Source organism: Stenella coeruleoalba, assembly GCF_951394435.1.
Source record: "Stenella coeruleoalba genome assembly, chromosome: 17".
Lineage (NCBI taxonomy): Eukaryota > Metazoa > Chordata > Mammalia > Artiodactyla > Delphinidae > Stenella > Stenella coeruleoalba.
The window spans coordinates 66,287,478-66,302,800 of record NC_137163.1 but is presented as its reverse complement, the minus strand read 5'-3'; the positions used below and the strand labels follow the sequence as shown (position 1 = coordinate 66,302,800).

Genomic DNA, 15,323 nt, shown 5'->3' with positions numbered 1-15,323 from the left:
GCGTGTGGGCTTCAGTAGTTGTAGCACACGGGCTCAGTAGTTGTAGCTCGCGGGCGCTAGAGCACAGGCTCAGTAGTCGTGGTGCACGGGCTTAGTTGCTCCGTGGCACGTGGGATCTTCTCGGACCGGGGCACGAACCCGTGTCCCCTCCATCGGCAGGCGGATTCTTAACCACTGCGCCACCAGGGAAGCCCGCAGCTAATATTTTAAATCAGAATGAAGGCTAATGATTTCAGGACTTACTTTTTATAGAAAGAAATGTATGGATCAGTGCTTTTTTTTTTTTTGCGGTACGCGGGCCTCTCACTATTGTGGCCTCTCCCGTTGCGGAGCACAGGCTCTGGACGTGCAGGCTCAGCGGCCATGACTCACGGGCCTATCTGCTCCGCGGCATGTGGGATCTTCCCGGACCGGGGCACAAACCCATGTCCCCTGCATCGGCAGGCGGACTCTCAACCACTGCGCCACCAGGGAAGCCCTGGATCTGTGCTTTTAATGATGGGGATTTTGAGGTGCTTGTTGGGGACGGCAGTTCAGTGTGACGTCATGGAGGGAGCAGGGGTCCCATCACGTTCTTTCAGGACCACCTCCATACACTTTACTATGTCATTTGTAAAGTGGGAGTAAGATGCCCTGCCTTCTCCGGGCTGCTACAGCAAGCAGGTGAGCTGTGATGTGATAAGCTCTCTCCCAGCTACCTGTAAGTGTGGGTGTGATGTGGTCACAGCATTTGTCCTCTGGAGTCACTGACACCTCTTTGAAGCCTCACGAGAACTCTTTGAAATCCTTGCTCCCGTTATAGAGATGAGGAAACAGAGGCCTAGAGAAACAAGTTGCTCTAGATCACACACTAGTAAATAACAGGACTGGGATGAGAATTCAGGTCTGATTCCAAAACATTCTGGAACAATTGGATATGTGGTTTTCCACTGTTCCCTAAAACAGTTGCTTGCTTCTCTGTGGCTCGTGGGCCAGCCAACAGCTCCAGGCTCTGTCTGAATAATTGTAAGTCAATTCTTAGGACGGCAAGCCTTCATTATCCCTGGGGGACAGAAGGCTGCATCTTCCAGGAATTTGGCAAACCCCAGCAGGAGGCAACCACAGGTCTTTGGCAAAAGATCACTTTTCAACAACACTGTCAGTTCCAGCGACCCCCAACCTTCCACCTGCAGGTCCCTGGACAGCTGCTGTTCTGTGGGAAGCAGTGGCAGCCTGTCTTCCTTTAAAAGGCAAATGCTTATCCCCCCTCCCCCCCTGCTGAGATCCCACCTGGGATCTCATCCCCAGAGCAGGTGTGTGTGGGGGGGGGTCATCTCCCACATCCAGAAATTAAGAAAAACAGGGGATGGGGGAAGGACAGCTTTGACAGCGGACCTGAACTCTCCCTTTTAATATAAGCCAGATTGAACATAAGTCATTCTGTAAATCCGGGAGTCCAATTTGCTGCAACCTTCCCTGTTCCTCAAAGCGAGGTGGATGGAACCCTGCCAAGCACTTGAAGGTACACGGTGGAGGACATGATTGGCCCACTGTAAGCCTGCCTTTCGGTTCCCTATTGTAATTTTTAATTGTGTTGAGTTTTTGTGGTTTAAAAAAAATCGACTAGATTTATTTTAAAATTAAGGCAAACCAACATCAAAGGCAGTAAGAGGAGAGGGTGAGGTATTATGAAGAAACCCCATGTAATCTTTTATAGCCGTATTGTTTTTCAGGGCACGTATCAGTAAGTGGTGAGGGACCTTTTGTGACCAACTTGCTCTATTTCTCTGACCTCAAACTACCCCCATGGGTGAAAATCTCTTTCCGCCAGGATTTAGATGGCCCCTCTCTCCACCTCCTCTTCTGTCTCTTAATCTAATCCTGTTTGTAAGGCGACACGCTGTGTGAAGAATAAGAAACATGGGCTTAAGTCCCTTCCTACTGCCCAGGCCCCTGAGATACAAGAGTCAGATTTGGCCCGTGGTGCAATTTTAGATATGAAGAACGCTTTCAGGCCAAAAGTGGGACCATTTGGTTCATGAGGTGTCTACTTGGTAAGGAGACGAAAGTTAATGTTGAAAGTTTCTCTTACAGAGAATGGCAAGTGATATCTGAAAGTTTGTTTTTTAATGCCATGAGATTTTTTTCAACCCATATCCTTTTATAGAATACATTTTTTTATTGGCTCATGTAGGAAACTCAGGTATGTCTTCTGTTCTGGGCACTTTAAAGTGATAGATAGATAGATAGAGATAGAGAGATAAATATAGATAGAGGGGATAGAGATAGATGACAGATAGATATAGATAGATAATAGACAGACAGATATAGATAGATAATAGATAGATAGACAGACAGATTCGTTGTTCCTCAAAACAACTTTTTATTAGAGATGCTCTTATCCCCATTTACAGATGAGCAAATCGAGCTGCAGGTGCTTTTCCCACCCTACAAATCTGTCTCCTTAAAGGGGAGTTAACTTACACTTCTGAGTGTAACTTGTACACTTCTAGTGACAGTGTCTCCTGTGCTCTGTGTTATATTGGCATTTGAGCTGTGGCATTTCTGCTGGTTAACCCGCATCCTTACAGATCATCAGGGTAACTTTTTACACCAGGAAGACCAATGGTACCAAAACAGCATTTTCAAATATTAAAAGAGAGGTGCTGCAAATCCACTGGCAGAAGAAAATGTATAGTCACAGGTGACATTTATAGAGCCCTGTGTTCATGGAAACACCCCTGTGTACACTCATGCATCTCAGAAACTCCAAGTTCCCCCATGCGAAATTCCCTCCCTGACGGAACCACTGGAACACGGTCGAGGCTCCTGGACTCACCAGGCTCACAGCGACTGATTGTTTCTCTAGTTTTATAATAAATGATGCCACAGGGTCACCTTCAGTCGTCATTATCCACCATCTTTCACTGATAGGATCCTCCCCAGAACAGAGACTCGTAATGAAATTTCTCGATCAACATAGACTGTTGCTTATTCTGTGAGACTGGCTCTTTGCACAGTTGTGGTTCATATGAAGAGCAATCTCAGATGCAGGAAACTCCCCTCGTTCTACTTTCTTTTCATTTTTTTAAAGTGAATGGGCTTTGGAACCAAGTCCTCGTTCTATTACCCGCTAATTTTATTAACCTGAGAAAGTTATTTATCTTTGCTAAGCCTTAGTTTTCTCGGCTGTAAAGTAGGAATGATAAACCTGTATCCCAGAAGAGCTGAGCTAATTAAATGAATTGATGTGAATAAAATACTTAGCACGATACCTGACATGTGGTAAATACTCGCTAAGTTTTTAATATTTATTAAATGTTTAATAAAACATTTATTAAATGTTTAATAAAACATTAAATATTTATTTAATGTTTAATATTAAACAACGCTTATATGCTTATCAGCTAAGGAAAAGGTTCAAGTACATTATAGTGTGGCGGAGAGGTCAAATGAAAAACAAACATTTCTCACTGTGAGAATTGTTCTAGCATAGATATGTTCTTTGGGAGTGTGAGGTAGCAGCATCAAATGGTCCAGGGAGTTGGGGAACACTTCAGAGAGGTGACGTGCTTTGTGTGGCCCCAAAGGAAAGTATGGACACCTCTTGGATCTCTGCAATAGATTAAATATAGGCTTGAACCACCTGTCCTAGAACAACAGAACCCACTTCCCTATAGTTAACAAAAAATTATGCCCTGCACCTATATTGATTTGTCTATAATGAATAGCTCTATTGGTAAGCATGTATATTGCCGTAGACTTGGTTATAATTCCAGAAAATCCAATTAAATTAATGGTATCTTGGGCTTCCCTGGTGGCGCAGTGGTTGAGAGTCCACCTGCCGATGCAGGGGACGCGGGTTCGTGCCCCGGTCCGGGAAGATCCCACGTGCCGCGGAGTGCCTAGGCCTGTGAGCCATGGCCGCTGAGCCTGCGCGTCCGGAGCCTGTGCTCTGCAACGGGAGAGGCCACAACAGTGAGAGGCCCGTGTACCACACAAAAAATAATAATAATAAATAAAAATTAATTAATTAATGGTATCTATATACAAGGTTAGGAATGAGAAAAATTCATAGAGACTAGATATGTAGGTAATCCATAAAATACCCTAGTAAATTCAAGAGAAGAAAATGTATTGAAATTTTGATTCCTCATCATTGCACATAATGTATTAGTGACTATATTTCATAGCCTAATTAGCAATACAATTTTTCGAGTTAATATCACCATGAGAACATTCTCTTCTACATTACTGAGTTTTATCTGTAGATTTGTAACATGACCACAATCATGTTGACGTGTGTTTACACATTTTAGTCAAAGGACCCAAAGGAACTTGCACTAATTAGATTTTTAGCTGCCAGTCTTGGTCTTCTAAGTTTGAATCCATATAGGTTTTCAGAGGGCTTGTGCTGTTTGGGGTGGTGCGGACTTCAGATCTCTATATAAACACAGAGAGATGTATGGGAGAAAAAAATCCTTTAGCAGTGTCTAAATTATCTTTCCTAAATTGTTATTGTTATTTCACAGCCTTTAACTTGAGATATGTCTCTAAATGGCTAAAAAGCGTATATAGTAAGACTCCTTTCTGGATATTTGCAGAACTCCTAGTTATAATTATGCACCAAATATGGACAAACACTGGATAATGCAGTACACGGGACCCATGCTGCCCATCCACATGGAATTCACAAACGTTCTACATCGCAAACGGCTTCAGACTTTGATGTCAGTGGATGACTCTGTGGAAAGGGTAAGCACACGAACTTGCCTCAGTGACAGGTTTTGGTCCAGCTCCCCTTACGTAGACCCATTCTTGCCCATCCTGTTTTTGTAGTTGTCGTTTTTCATTTTAAGAGAGAGAGTGTGTGTGTATTCAGCTAATTCATCATTGCTCCCTTATCTTGTCCCCTTTCTATTACCTCTCCATGCTTGGCTCTTGTGGAGCCAGTAGCAGAGAGGAGATACAAATCAAGACATCATAGATCAAGGGCTATAGCCGCAAGTACCTTCAGGAATTAAGCAAATAATGTAAGTAGCTAAATCAGATCCAGTATAAGGCAATAGGGAATGGTGGGGCTTGTAGTGAACTTGAAACTAAATGCCCCCATCTAAAGCAGGGAGCAACTACTCAACTTCAACTAATTCTATTGTGTAAGAATGTGGATACAGTATCAAGTCCTCTGACTTCTAAAAGAAGCCAGAAATACAAATATTTTCTTTGAAATTTCCTGAATTTTAAAACATACGCCAAACAAGACATGCCTGAAGGCTGGATCTAGCTGGATCAGGCTCAGAAATAGCCTGTTTTTAACCCTTGATAACTAGATATGAGTGATGATAGTCAAATTTGCTTTTAAATGGATTTTTCAAAGTAAAACCTTAAAGTTTGGTGGTGGAGGTTGTTTTGTGGGAGTTTTTTTTCCAAATAGGCAAACAAAACCTTTAAATGAAACGTACCAGACTCACAAAAGTTACATATTATACAAAATCCACTGTGTTATTAGACTTTTTCCCTCCAGGATTGCAGGCAACTGGAAAATGTGGGTAATGTACATGTTTGTCGGCCTTATTAAAGCAACTCTTGCCTCCTAAAAATAATGGGAAAAAGGTTTGGGTGAAATCATGGCAGCACTGTTGTCATCTTACGCCATCACAATTGCTTCTGACTGGTGTCTGTGCTGTGTTTCAGCTGTATAATATGCTTGTGGAAACGGGGGAGCTGGAGAACACTTACATCATCTACACTGCCGACCACGGTTACCATATCGGGCAGTTTGGACTGGTCAAGGGGAAATCCATGCCATATGACTTTGATATCCGTGTGCCTTTCTTTATTCGTGGTCCAAGTGTAGAACCAGGATCGATGTACGTATTTCTCTGTTTCCAACATTCAGCTGTCATAGCTCGTGTACGTCTGAGATAATTCAATTACCAATCTCAGGCTCTGGTTTCCTTTCATCCAAACGAAAAGGGTGCATGTAGGTTGGTAATTCAGAAGACAAAAACCTCCTCCCTGCTCCACCCCTCCCCCACTTCTGCCACATGTTAAATTAACTAAAGTATACTCTTTCAAGAGAAGGGAAAAATAACTGTATCAGTGATTCATTCTCTCAAATTTATCAGAATGCATGAGGCTGTGTGCACAGACACAGAATGTGATCTTTAGGAACATTATCCTTACCTTCTTTGAATCTTTTTTTAAAAATAACCAGTCCTTCCTCTTGTTTTGTTGTGTTTTTTTTTTGCGGTATGCAGGCCTCTCACTGCTGTGGCCTCTCCCGTTGCGGAGCACAGGCTCCGGACGCGCAGGCTCAGCGGCCATGGCTCACGGGCCCAGCCGCTCCGCGGCATGTGGGATCTTCCCGGACTGGGGCACGAACCCGCGTCCCCTACATCGGCAGGCGGACTCTAAACCACTGCGCCACCAGGGAAGCCCTTGTTTTTTATTTTTTAATTATTACTAAAGAATTTTTTAAAGAAAATTAAATTTTAAGAACTTTAAATAAAGTTTAAATAAATTTAAATAAATTTTAAGAAAAGAAGCCTGAAGGACTGGAATTCCATTTCTGTCACCTTAAGCAAGTCTCTGCATCCCTCTGTATCTAGATATTCCCATCGTAAAATGGGTTTCATTTGCCCTACCGATCAAAATGTTTCGTGTAACTGTTAGTAGAGATATAGCAGGTGCTGCCCGTTAAAAAGCGTCTGTGAAAAACTTCTGATATTATTATGGAAGCAATAGGCAATATTCAAATGGAGGCAACTCAACCACTTAAATAAATGTGTTTTTAATCATTAAAAAAATGTTTTGTGTAAAATGAGATCATGTACATGAAACAATTATGGAAAGAGTGAAAGAAAAGAGTGCAAGTAGAATTCAAAAGCTGGAATGATCCTTAAAGACCATCCAGCCTGGACCCCTGATTTCACAATGAAGACACTCCACAGACAGGGTACGTGCCTCTCTCAGAGTCCCCGATCGTGGAGGTGGCAGCCTTGGGGCCCAGATCCCAGATATTCTGAGTCCCATCTACGAGTCTCGTCCGCAGCTGCATTCCACTGCATCCTGGGGACGAGGGGATGGCAGTAAGAAGGACTCCTTTGGAGAATGTTATCCTGTCTCTCCAGATCATTGGAAACCCCTGGGGAAGTGTCAGATCTAGAGTGACAGGGCTTTATGTTTGCAAGACTAGGAAGCATGGATTGAATTCAAGTATAAAAACCTTGTGTCCTTTTTCAGAAGGTTGATTTCGGAGCCCTAGTTCAACAGAGGAGTGGTGGACTATTGGGTTTCAGAAGAAAATACACAGCTTACAAAAACCAAATATCAGGCCACAATTTGTCGGTCAGTGTGGCCAGAGTTCCGGGGTGCAGGCATCTCTCCAGCCCTGTGACAGCCAGTTCATCTTTCTCTTGGCCCTGGTTGCTGACCACTCAGGCACCTCCCAGATGCAGCCACCGTCCCTTGGGGACCAGATGAGAGGCTGAGAAGCAGTGAAGGCCAGGGAGTCCTGGGATGGAGAAAACAGCCCTGGTGGCACCCTCCACTGGTGCTGGGTCTGGGGCGTGACCATCTGTCCCTTTGCAGAGTCCCACAGATTGTTCTAAACATTGACCTGGCCCCTACCATCCTGGACATTGCTGGGCTCGACGCACCTCCTGACATAGACGGCAAGTCTGTCCTCAAACTCCTGGACCAGGAAAAGCCAGGTAACAGGTGCGTCAGTTTTCTTCCCCTGAGCCAGCCCTGAGCACACTGGCCCCCAGAGCTGGGCGGCAGCTGGCAGAAGTAGAGGGAAAATACCCTTTGCACCTGAGGATCACCCTTGTGAATAGCGTATTAATGGAGATGCAGTCCTGGTGTCCTGGTCTGGGGAAGTGAGAGGTGTTGCTTTAAATAAACTGTTAGCACAGATCCGTTTGGAAAAACGTCCAAATGCCAACAGTAAATATTATTATTTTGCTTTCAGGTTTCGAACAAACAAGAAGGCCAAAATTTGGCGTGATACATTCCTCGTGGAAAGAGGGTAATTATTGGTTCCTAGGGTGCTTCTGGGCACCAGTCCTAGTGGGCAGCTCTCCCTGCTGGGAATGTTTTTCCCCTTATTTTGGTTTACTAAGCGTGCAGATTTCGTAAACTTAGTCATAAGACTGAACATTTGCGACTCATCCCTCCCTGGCCAGCAGAGTAAGGATTGTTGCATCAGAATTGCAAAGATGGGACCACAGCCCTTACGTGGCTCTGGATTGACAGTTGCATTTCTCCACCGCGCTTCCTAATTGGACCAGTCAATTGACTTTCTCAACCTTCTTTCCCATCTTCTGCCTGACACCCTTTTCCTTCTTTTCCTTATGTGCCTTTACTAGTTTTGACTAGACAAATCTATGAGATTGTAACTGTTCCTGAGTCACTTCTGGGTTTGCCCTTTTGATTTATAACGCCCAGGGTCTTTGTTTTCCTCCATACTTACACTGAGAGGGAGAAAAGCATTTCTATCATTGCTTTTTAACAAGAAAAGAACTTTGAGCCTGGAAAGCTAAACGTTTCTGCCCATAGTTTTGAAATGAATGATTTTGGAGGAAATGACTCTTCCTCCCCTGACCTCTCGTCCTCATAGTTCCCAGCTGGTAATTTTTTGCAAAGGACTCATGAAATGTGGGGTTCCTGTGGTTTTACCCTTGATACCAATTTCTTGCTGCCTGGAGAATGTGGAGTCATGTGACAGGGAAGGAAAAAGAACAGGCAGGTCTCAGCGAAGGTCATTTCAGATCCCTTCTCACAGAAGAAGCTTTTCCCTTTCTGTCAAAGGAAATTGCTACGTAAGAAGGAAGACTCCAACAAGAATATCCAACAGTCCAATCACTTGCCCAAATATGAGAGGGTCAAGGAACTGTGCCAGCAGGCCAGGTACCAGACAGCCTGTGAACAACCTGGGCAGGTGAGTGACACAGCTTTTCTGCACCATGACTCACGTGCTTCTCTAATTCTAACGTAAAATATTTTCAACATGTCCAATAATGTACATTTATGTATAAAGAATTTCTCCATAGCCGTCATGGAGTGCCCACTGTGACATCTTTCCCGTGACTGAGCAGTGTCTAACTGGCCCAAGCTGGGCCTTCTCATCACTGCTTGGGCTTCCTCCAACTAAAACAGATGGTGCTGGGCTTCCCTGGTGGCGCAGTGGTCGAGAGTCCGCCTGCCGATGCAGGGGACCGAGGGTTCGCGTCCCGGTCCGGGAAGATCCCACATGCCGTGGAGCGGCTGGGCCCATGAGCCATGGCCGCTGAGCCTGCGCGTCCGGAGCCTGTGTTCCGCAATGGGAGAGGCCACAGCAGTGAGAGGCCCGCGTACCGCAAAAAAAAAAAAAAAAAAAAAAAAAAAAAAGACGGTGCTCTCAGAGACTTCCAAATATCAGCCCAATTAGCCAGCATCCGTTCGAGATATCAGACATATGAAATGGATAGTCAGGTTAGAAAGATCAGAGACTGGTTCCATCTGAGGAAAAAGCTCCATCCCTGGGGCCCCTCCTAACTGGCCATCAGGAGGGGTCGAGTGGCAGCTTAATCAAGATCTTGGGTAGATGACTATGTATAAAATAGCTAACGAGTGAGAGCCTACTGTAGAGCACAGGGAACTCTAAATACTCTGTGGTGACCTAAATGGGAAGGAAATCCGAAAAAGAGGGGATATATGTATACGTATAGCTGATTCACTTTGCCAAAATCTAACACAACATTGCAAAGCAACTATACTCCAATAAAAATTAATTAAAAAAAAGAGATCTTGGGTAGATGCTGAGCCTCTGGACAGTGAATCACCCCAAGAGATTGGGTCTCCCCGTGCTGACTAAGACCAGATGTCATCTAACCCAGAGAGGCGGACAGAGTCTGCGACCAAGGTTGAAGAATGAATAGGGAAGCCATATTCTGTTTGATTATTGTTTCTACCTGTGCTCACAAAATTTCTGACATCAAATATTTCATTAGAAGAAATCCTCTTTGTTAATAGAAATATTACCAGGGAGTTCAGGGCTACCCAGAACACCAACTATTACCAATAAGAACTAAAGAATGACCGTGTGATGAATCAACACAGATCTGTTTTTAAGGAAAGTGAGAACATAGGAACACAAGTTACTCTAAGCACTCTTGATGGAAATCTATGCTAGCTGGGAGAAATACACTATGTCATGATGAGAGGGACTGAATTTCTGCCTAAGTCATTGCAATTTAGAACAAAATTGGAGGAAAGAGAAACATAACATTTATCGAGCATTTGTCTTATGCAAGACACCGCACCCAGAGTTTTATACACATTAGCTCAATTTAATCTTCACATCCGTTGAGTGAAGAAGGCGTAGACATCCTCATTTTACAACCTGGGGACCCGTAAGTTTTCTGATTAAAACTCTGGTCTCTTGTTGCTTTCCAAGGTAAATTTCATTAATAAGGTGAAGAGAAGTTCAATTCTTCTGTGAGTCTTTTTTTTTTTTTTAATTTATCTGACCTCTAAATAACCACACAACTACCCAACATCAATCCAAGGTATCAGACACAGGAAATAAAGAGCCCTGTTATTATGAAAATGGCCTCACTCATTATACTCTATTTATACGGCATCTAGCGTATTGAATAGATGTTCATAATGAACTACCTGACCCTCATATGCTCTGAATTTCCTCATGCCTTTTCATACACAGGAATCCCTTTGAAGTGGAAAGAGGTGAGGAGGGAGGTCTCTTGAAGGAAGGGATAAAACCAGGCCTTCATGGCACTCTGGTAAGTCAGTTTTCAAGTGCTTAGTGGAGAAGCTTAGACCTATTCATTATACTCCAATTTGAAGTCTTCAAATCCTTCTTATGGAAGCTCTAAGTATTATTATGATTAAACTCTCAGAATTGTTTTGGAGCTCTAAAATGATTTTTATGAGCCAGCCTCAATAGACTAACTTTACTTCTATTCAGGAGTTGGAAATATTCAGTGTTAAATATATCTCATGCACATTGGTGATCTTACTATTTCAGCCCTTTAAGTGGCGAGACTTATAACCCTTTGAGAATAAGATACATGGCCTACCTTTCAGTATACAGTTTTGCAAACCTATCCATATGGCTTGCGCTGAAATTTTCATATATGTCCTCAAGGGCAAATGCAGGATAAACTAGATTATTGGCACAAGCTCTTCACTCATGTACTGAATGCCAACTATGTTAAACACTTCACTTTGCTTTCTTATATTAATAGTTTTCTAAACTCGCTTTGCCCCCATGAAATACTTTAATATTTGGCTCCCTGGAAGTTTCCTCTGCTGCTTTATTTCTATGTTAATCAGTCTGAATTTGGATTCTATCACATAAATATATGAGAACTTCTCAAAGAGCAATCTCTTTGAGGAGTGCCTGAATTAATGGAGCAAAGAATTAGACTCTTCCCAATGGTGATTTCTTTCTATAGGTGGCGCTCAAACCGTAGCTTTAGAATCTGAGAACTGAGAAAATTTTGAGCCTCTTCAAGGCAGTTATTAAATCTGTCGGTCTAACCTGACATAGCTGTATTCTGTAAATCTTTATATTTGGCCTTTTGCTCTTTTATCTGGCTCCACTTTGAAGATTATCTTTTTAGTTACAATATCACTGACTTTTAGAAGAAAAGAAAAAAAGTCCAGAGTAATGAGATTGTTCAGGAACAAGGCGACAGCTAAGACTAGAGCTAACCTGCTTGGGTTTCCTTCCCTTGACATGGGTTTCACACATGGCTTGAGCCCTGCTTCCCTTCCTCTAACCAAAGTGAACGGCCTTCCTTCACAGGCAGCACCATCATTTTTTGGTTTGACCCTCTATGTGGTGCAGAGGAAAAATCAGCACCATTAGCCCCATTCACTCCCATTCACTCAGTCCCTTCACTCCTCCTCCCCAAAGAAACAGTGCACCTCCCCTCACCAGACCCCCGTGCCTGGTCACCAAAGGATGGTTTGGGGTCAACGTGGTTGCGGGAAGTGGAGTAAATAGGAAAGAAGAATGTGAAGTTCAAAGGTTTGGCTTAGAATATGGACATCCACTACCTTTTGGTTGCGTGTTCTTGGACAAAAAGCTTAATTTCTCCTGAGTCTTGGGTTTTCTAGCTCAAGGAAGAAACTTGATCTCTGTCTTTGGAGAAGGAAGTGATATTATATATGTAAAGCGCTAGATGAGCTCCAAAGCATGTGCAAGTATTGGATGTTGGGTGTTACTATTGTTCCAGGCCATCTTACCTGTTGTTTTCATTCCTGTGAAGCCAACAGGCAGTTAAAATGGGCCAGGATCCCAGACAGTTGGCATCACTTCACCACGTGAACAAAGCAACCAGCAGGGACTAATTAAGACAGCAGGGACATATGCGTTTGCATTATTTCCATGTTACTGAATTAATACGAGGCTGAACGTGAATTCCCACCACCCTCTCAGCTGGCGTTGCACCCCCAAGCGTATTTACGTACACACTATGCACACACACACACACACACACAGGCATGTATGCACACATGCACCCACTCATGTACAAACTCAACTTCTATCTGAAGACTTTGGCTCAACAGAGAACAGAGATCAGTGACGCTCAGTTCTGTCTGCACATTAGAATCACCTGGGGAGCTTTCGCAAACACTGACGTACAGCCTCGCTGCAGACCAGTCAGATGAACATGTCTGCAGGTGAGGCCAAGGCATCTGTATTTTTTAACAAAGTTACAAACCACAGACCTGGAATCTGAGAATGTCAAAGTTGGAAGGAGGCTTAGAAGTCTTCTAGTCGAATGATATTCTTTTCCTAATAAGGAAATTTAGATCCAGAAAACTTAAGCCACAAACCCAGTGTCAAAACCTGCATCTCTTCACTTCATGTTCAATCTTTTCTTCCCCAGAACATGCTGCCTCTGCAAAAATAGAAGACAGTAGATTTTTCTCTTTGAAATTGTGAATGGCATTTGCTACCCTGAAGCCCCCACAGCATCTTGGGTAGCAGTTCTCAACCATGACCTCACATTAGAATCACTTAGGCGGCTTTGGAAATGCCCATGTTCAAATCCCAACCCAGACACATTAGATCAGAATCTCTGAGGATGGGACCCAGGTGGCAGTGTTTTTTTTTTCAAGCTCTCGGATGATTCCTATGAGCAGGCAAGATGGAGAACCATTCATGTTGGGTGAGCATGATTGGGTTGTCTTTCCTCTTCCAGGTACAGATATTGACTCCTTAAATAGGAGTTACATAAATGAGAAATTCCTGGGCGTTCCATTTTGAAGTACATTTTATATACTCTCTGTCATTTAAGAGGAAAAAGCAACTTGTTTTCTTTTTATAAAGCAAATGTCATATCCTTTTGTAAAGTTGTTGAATTCCAGCATCTTTGTCATTTAGTTTGCCTTTCTACTATGGTATCCGTACAGAATAAAAAATCTGTTGAAATTCTAAAAGGACCCCAGCATCAAGCAAAGTAAGTTAGAATGTGGCACATTGAGTGTAAGCTGGTTTAGCTCCAGGATCTCTGTCGTCATCCTGAAATTACCCCTCTGACCAGAGATCCCTGAGACCCTTTGTGACCAGCTACAGAGCAGGAATAAAAAGACATTTGCCGGTAAGTTCTGGCTAGAATTGTTAGTGTGCCAGAAACGGGCTGCCTGTTTCCAGAAACCCACTGAGCCCTAGTTAAGATCACAGGATGGCTTGTAACCATCCACTGACCCACCTCCCCCTGCCCTGGCTCTTCTGGTTCCAGAGAAGCTGGCCAGAAAGATTGAGCCCCCAGTGCCTTGCTCTGGCTGAACTCTCATTTGCACAGGAGCCCAGCGTGGAAGGCAAGCCTCCTCCTATCTTCAGCCTGCACTGAAGGATGAGTCTGAACAGTTGGGCATCTACCTAGATGTTCGGCTTCTTTGCATTTTTCAAAATACAAATCACAGGGTTAAACATCAAACCGTATTTAATAATGTTCCAAACAAGTCAGAAACAGACAAACGTTAAGGACAGACACTTTCTCCATCAACTACATAATGTGGCCCCACCTTATTTAATTTTTACTCTCATTTCCCAATACGCCCGCCCTGTCTCGTAAACGTAACATTCTCACCTGCATGTAGGTTGTCACCTCTGTCTTCCCAGGTGCCATTCCCTCAACCGAGGCCCACCTGCAGCCTCACACTCTGCCCCAAGCCACTCTCCTTTCGTGTTGGTGTCCTCATCCATTGGGATTGCATCCTGGGTCCACTGCTTGCTTGGTATGTGACCGTGGGCAAGTTGCTTAACCTAACTCTGCCTCAGTTTCTTCATCTGTAAAATGGGCGTAATAATAGTACCTGCCTCTGGGAGTTACTGTAAAGATTATAGGAGTTAAATATATCAAGCAGCTGGAGTAGTCCTTGGCACATAGCGAGCGCTCAGCAAATACTAGCTATTGATGGTTAGCCAAGGTCAGTTCACCAGTTTTACTTTCCCTCGTTCGCAAGAACCATACTTCTTCCAGCATTCCAACACTGACTTTTACAAATGGTTATTCACATTAAAATCTAAAGGAGGCAACATTTTCTCTCTCTTCTGCTTTTCCCTCTCCCCTTTCCCCTCCCCAGTCCCATCTTACCCCATCTCAGAGAAAGCAGGAGATAAATCTCCTCAAACAAGCAACTTTATTTCATATTTGTGAGAAAGTTTGACGATAGCTTGAGTTAGTCGTGATTTGAACAAGGATGCTTCTGTGGTCTTATATTCCCCATCGTTGAGATGAAAATTCTTTGTTTTAATTGAAGCATAATTGACATATAACATTATATTAGTTTCAGGTGTACAACTTAATGATTCGATATTTGCATATATTGTGACGTGATTGCCACCCTAAATCTAGTTACCATCCATCACCGCACAGTTAAAATTTTTTTTTAATTTTTTTTTATTGTGGTAAAAATCACATAATATAAAACGTACTATTTTAACCATATTTAACTGTACAGTTCAGTGGCACTAAGTACATTCACGTTGTTGTGCAACTCTCACCATCATCCACCTTCCTAAACGGAAACTCTGTCCCCATGAAACACTAACTCCCCCTCCCCCTCCCCACCCGCCCCCCACCCCTGGTATCTACCAATGTACTTTCTGACTATGAATTTGACTATTCTAGGTACCTCGTATAAGTGGAATCAAACAGTATTTGTCTGTACCTAATGTATATTGGAATGCATTTTTAAAAATTTATTTTTGGCTGCATTGGGTCTTCGTTGCTGTGCACGGGCTTTCTCTAGTTGCAGCGAGCGGGGGCTACTCTTCGTTGCGGTGCGCGGGCTTCTCATTGTGGTGGCTTCTCTTGTTG

The 15,323-nt window shown here is 43.4% G+C and overlaps 1 protein-coding gene across 8 annotated transcripts in view; it reads left to right on the top strand.

The window, feature by feature from the left end:
• The window catches only part of SULF1 (sulfatase 1), a 136,137-nt gene that overhangs the window by 94,708 nt on the left and 26,106 nt on the right, over positions 1-15,323 (top strand). For 7 of the 8 annotated variants that reach the window (XM_079901243.1, XM_079901239.1, XM_079901238.1 and 4 more), the window contains 4 exons: positions 4,584-4,734; positions 5,674-5,849; positions 7,955-8,011; positions 8,794-8,923. In XM_079901243.1, coding sequence (XP_079757369.1) covers positions 4,584-4,734; positions 5,674-5,849; positions 7,955-8,011; positions 8,794-8,923 — 514 coding nt within the window. Of the gene's footprint in view, positions 1-4,583; positions 4,735-5,673; positions 5,850-7,572; positions 7,702-7,954; positions 8,012-8,793; positions 8,924-15,323 lie in introns of all 8 variants that reach the window. The other variant, XM_079901244.1, reaches the window with a different exon arrangement.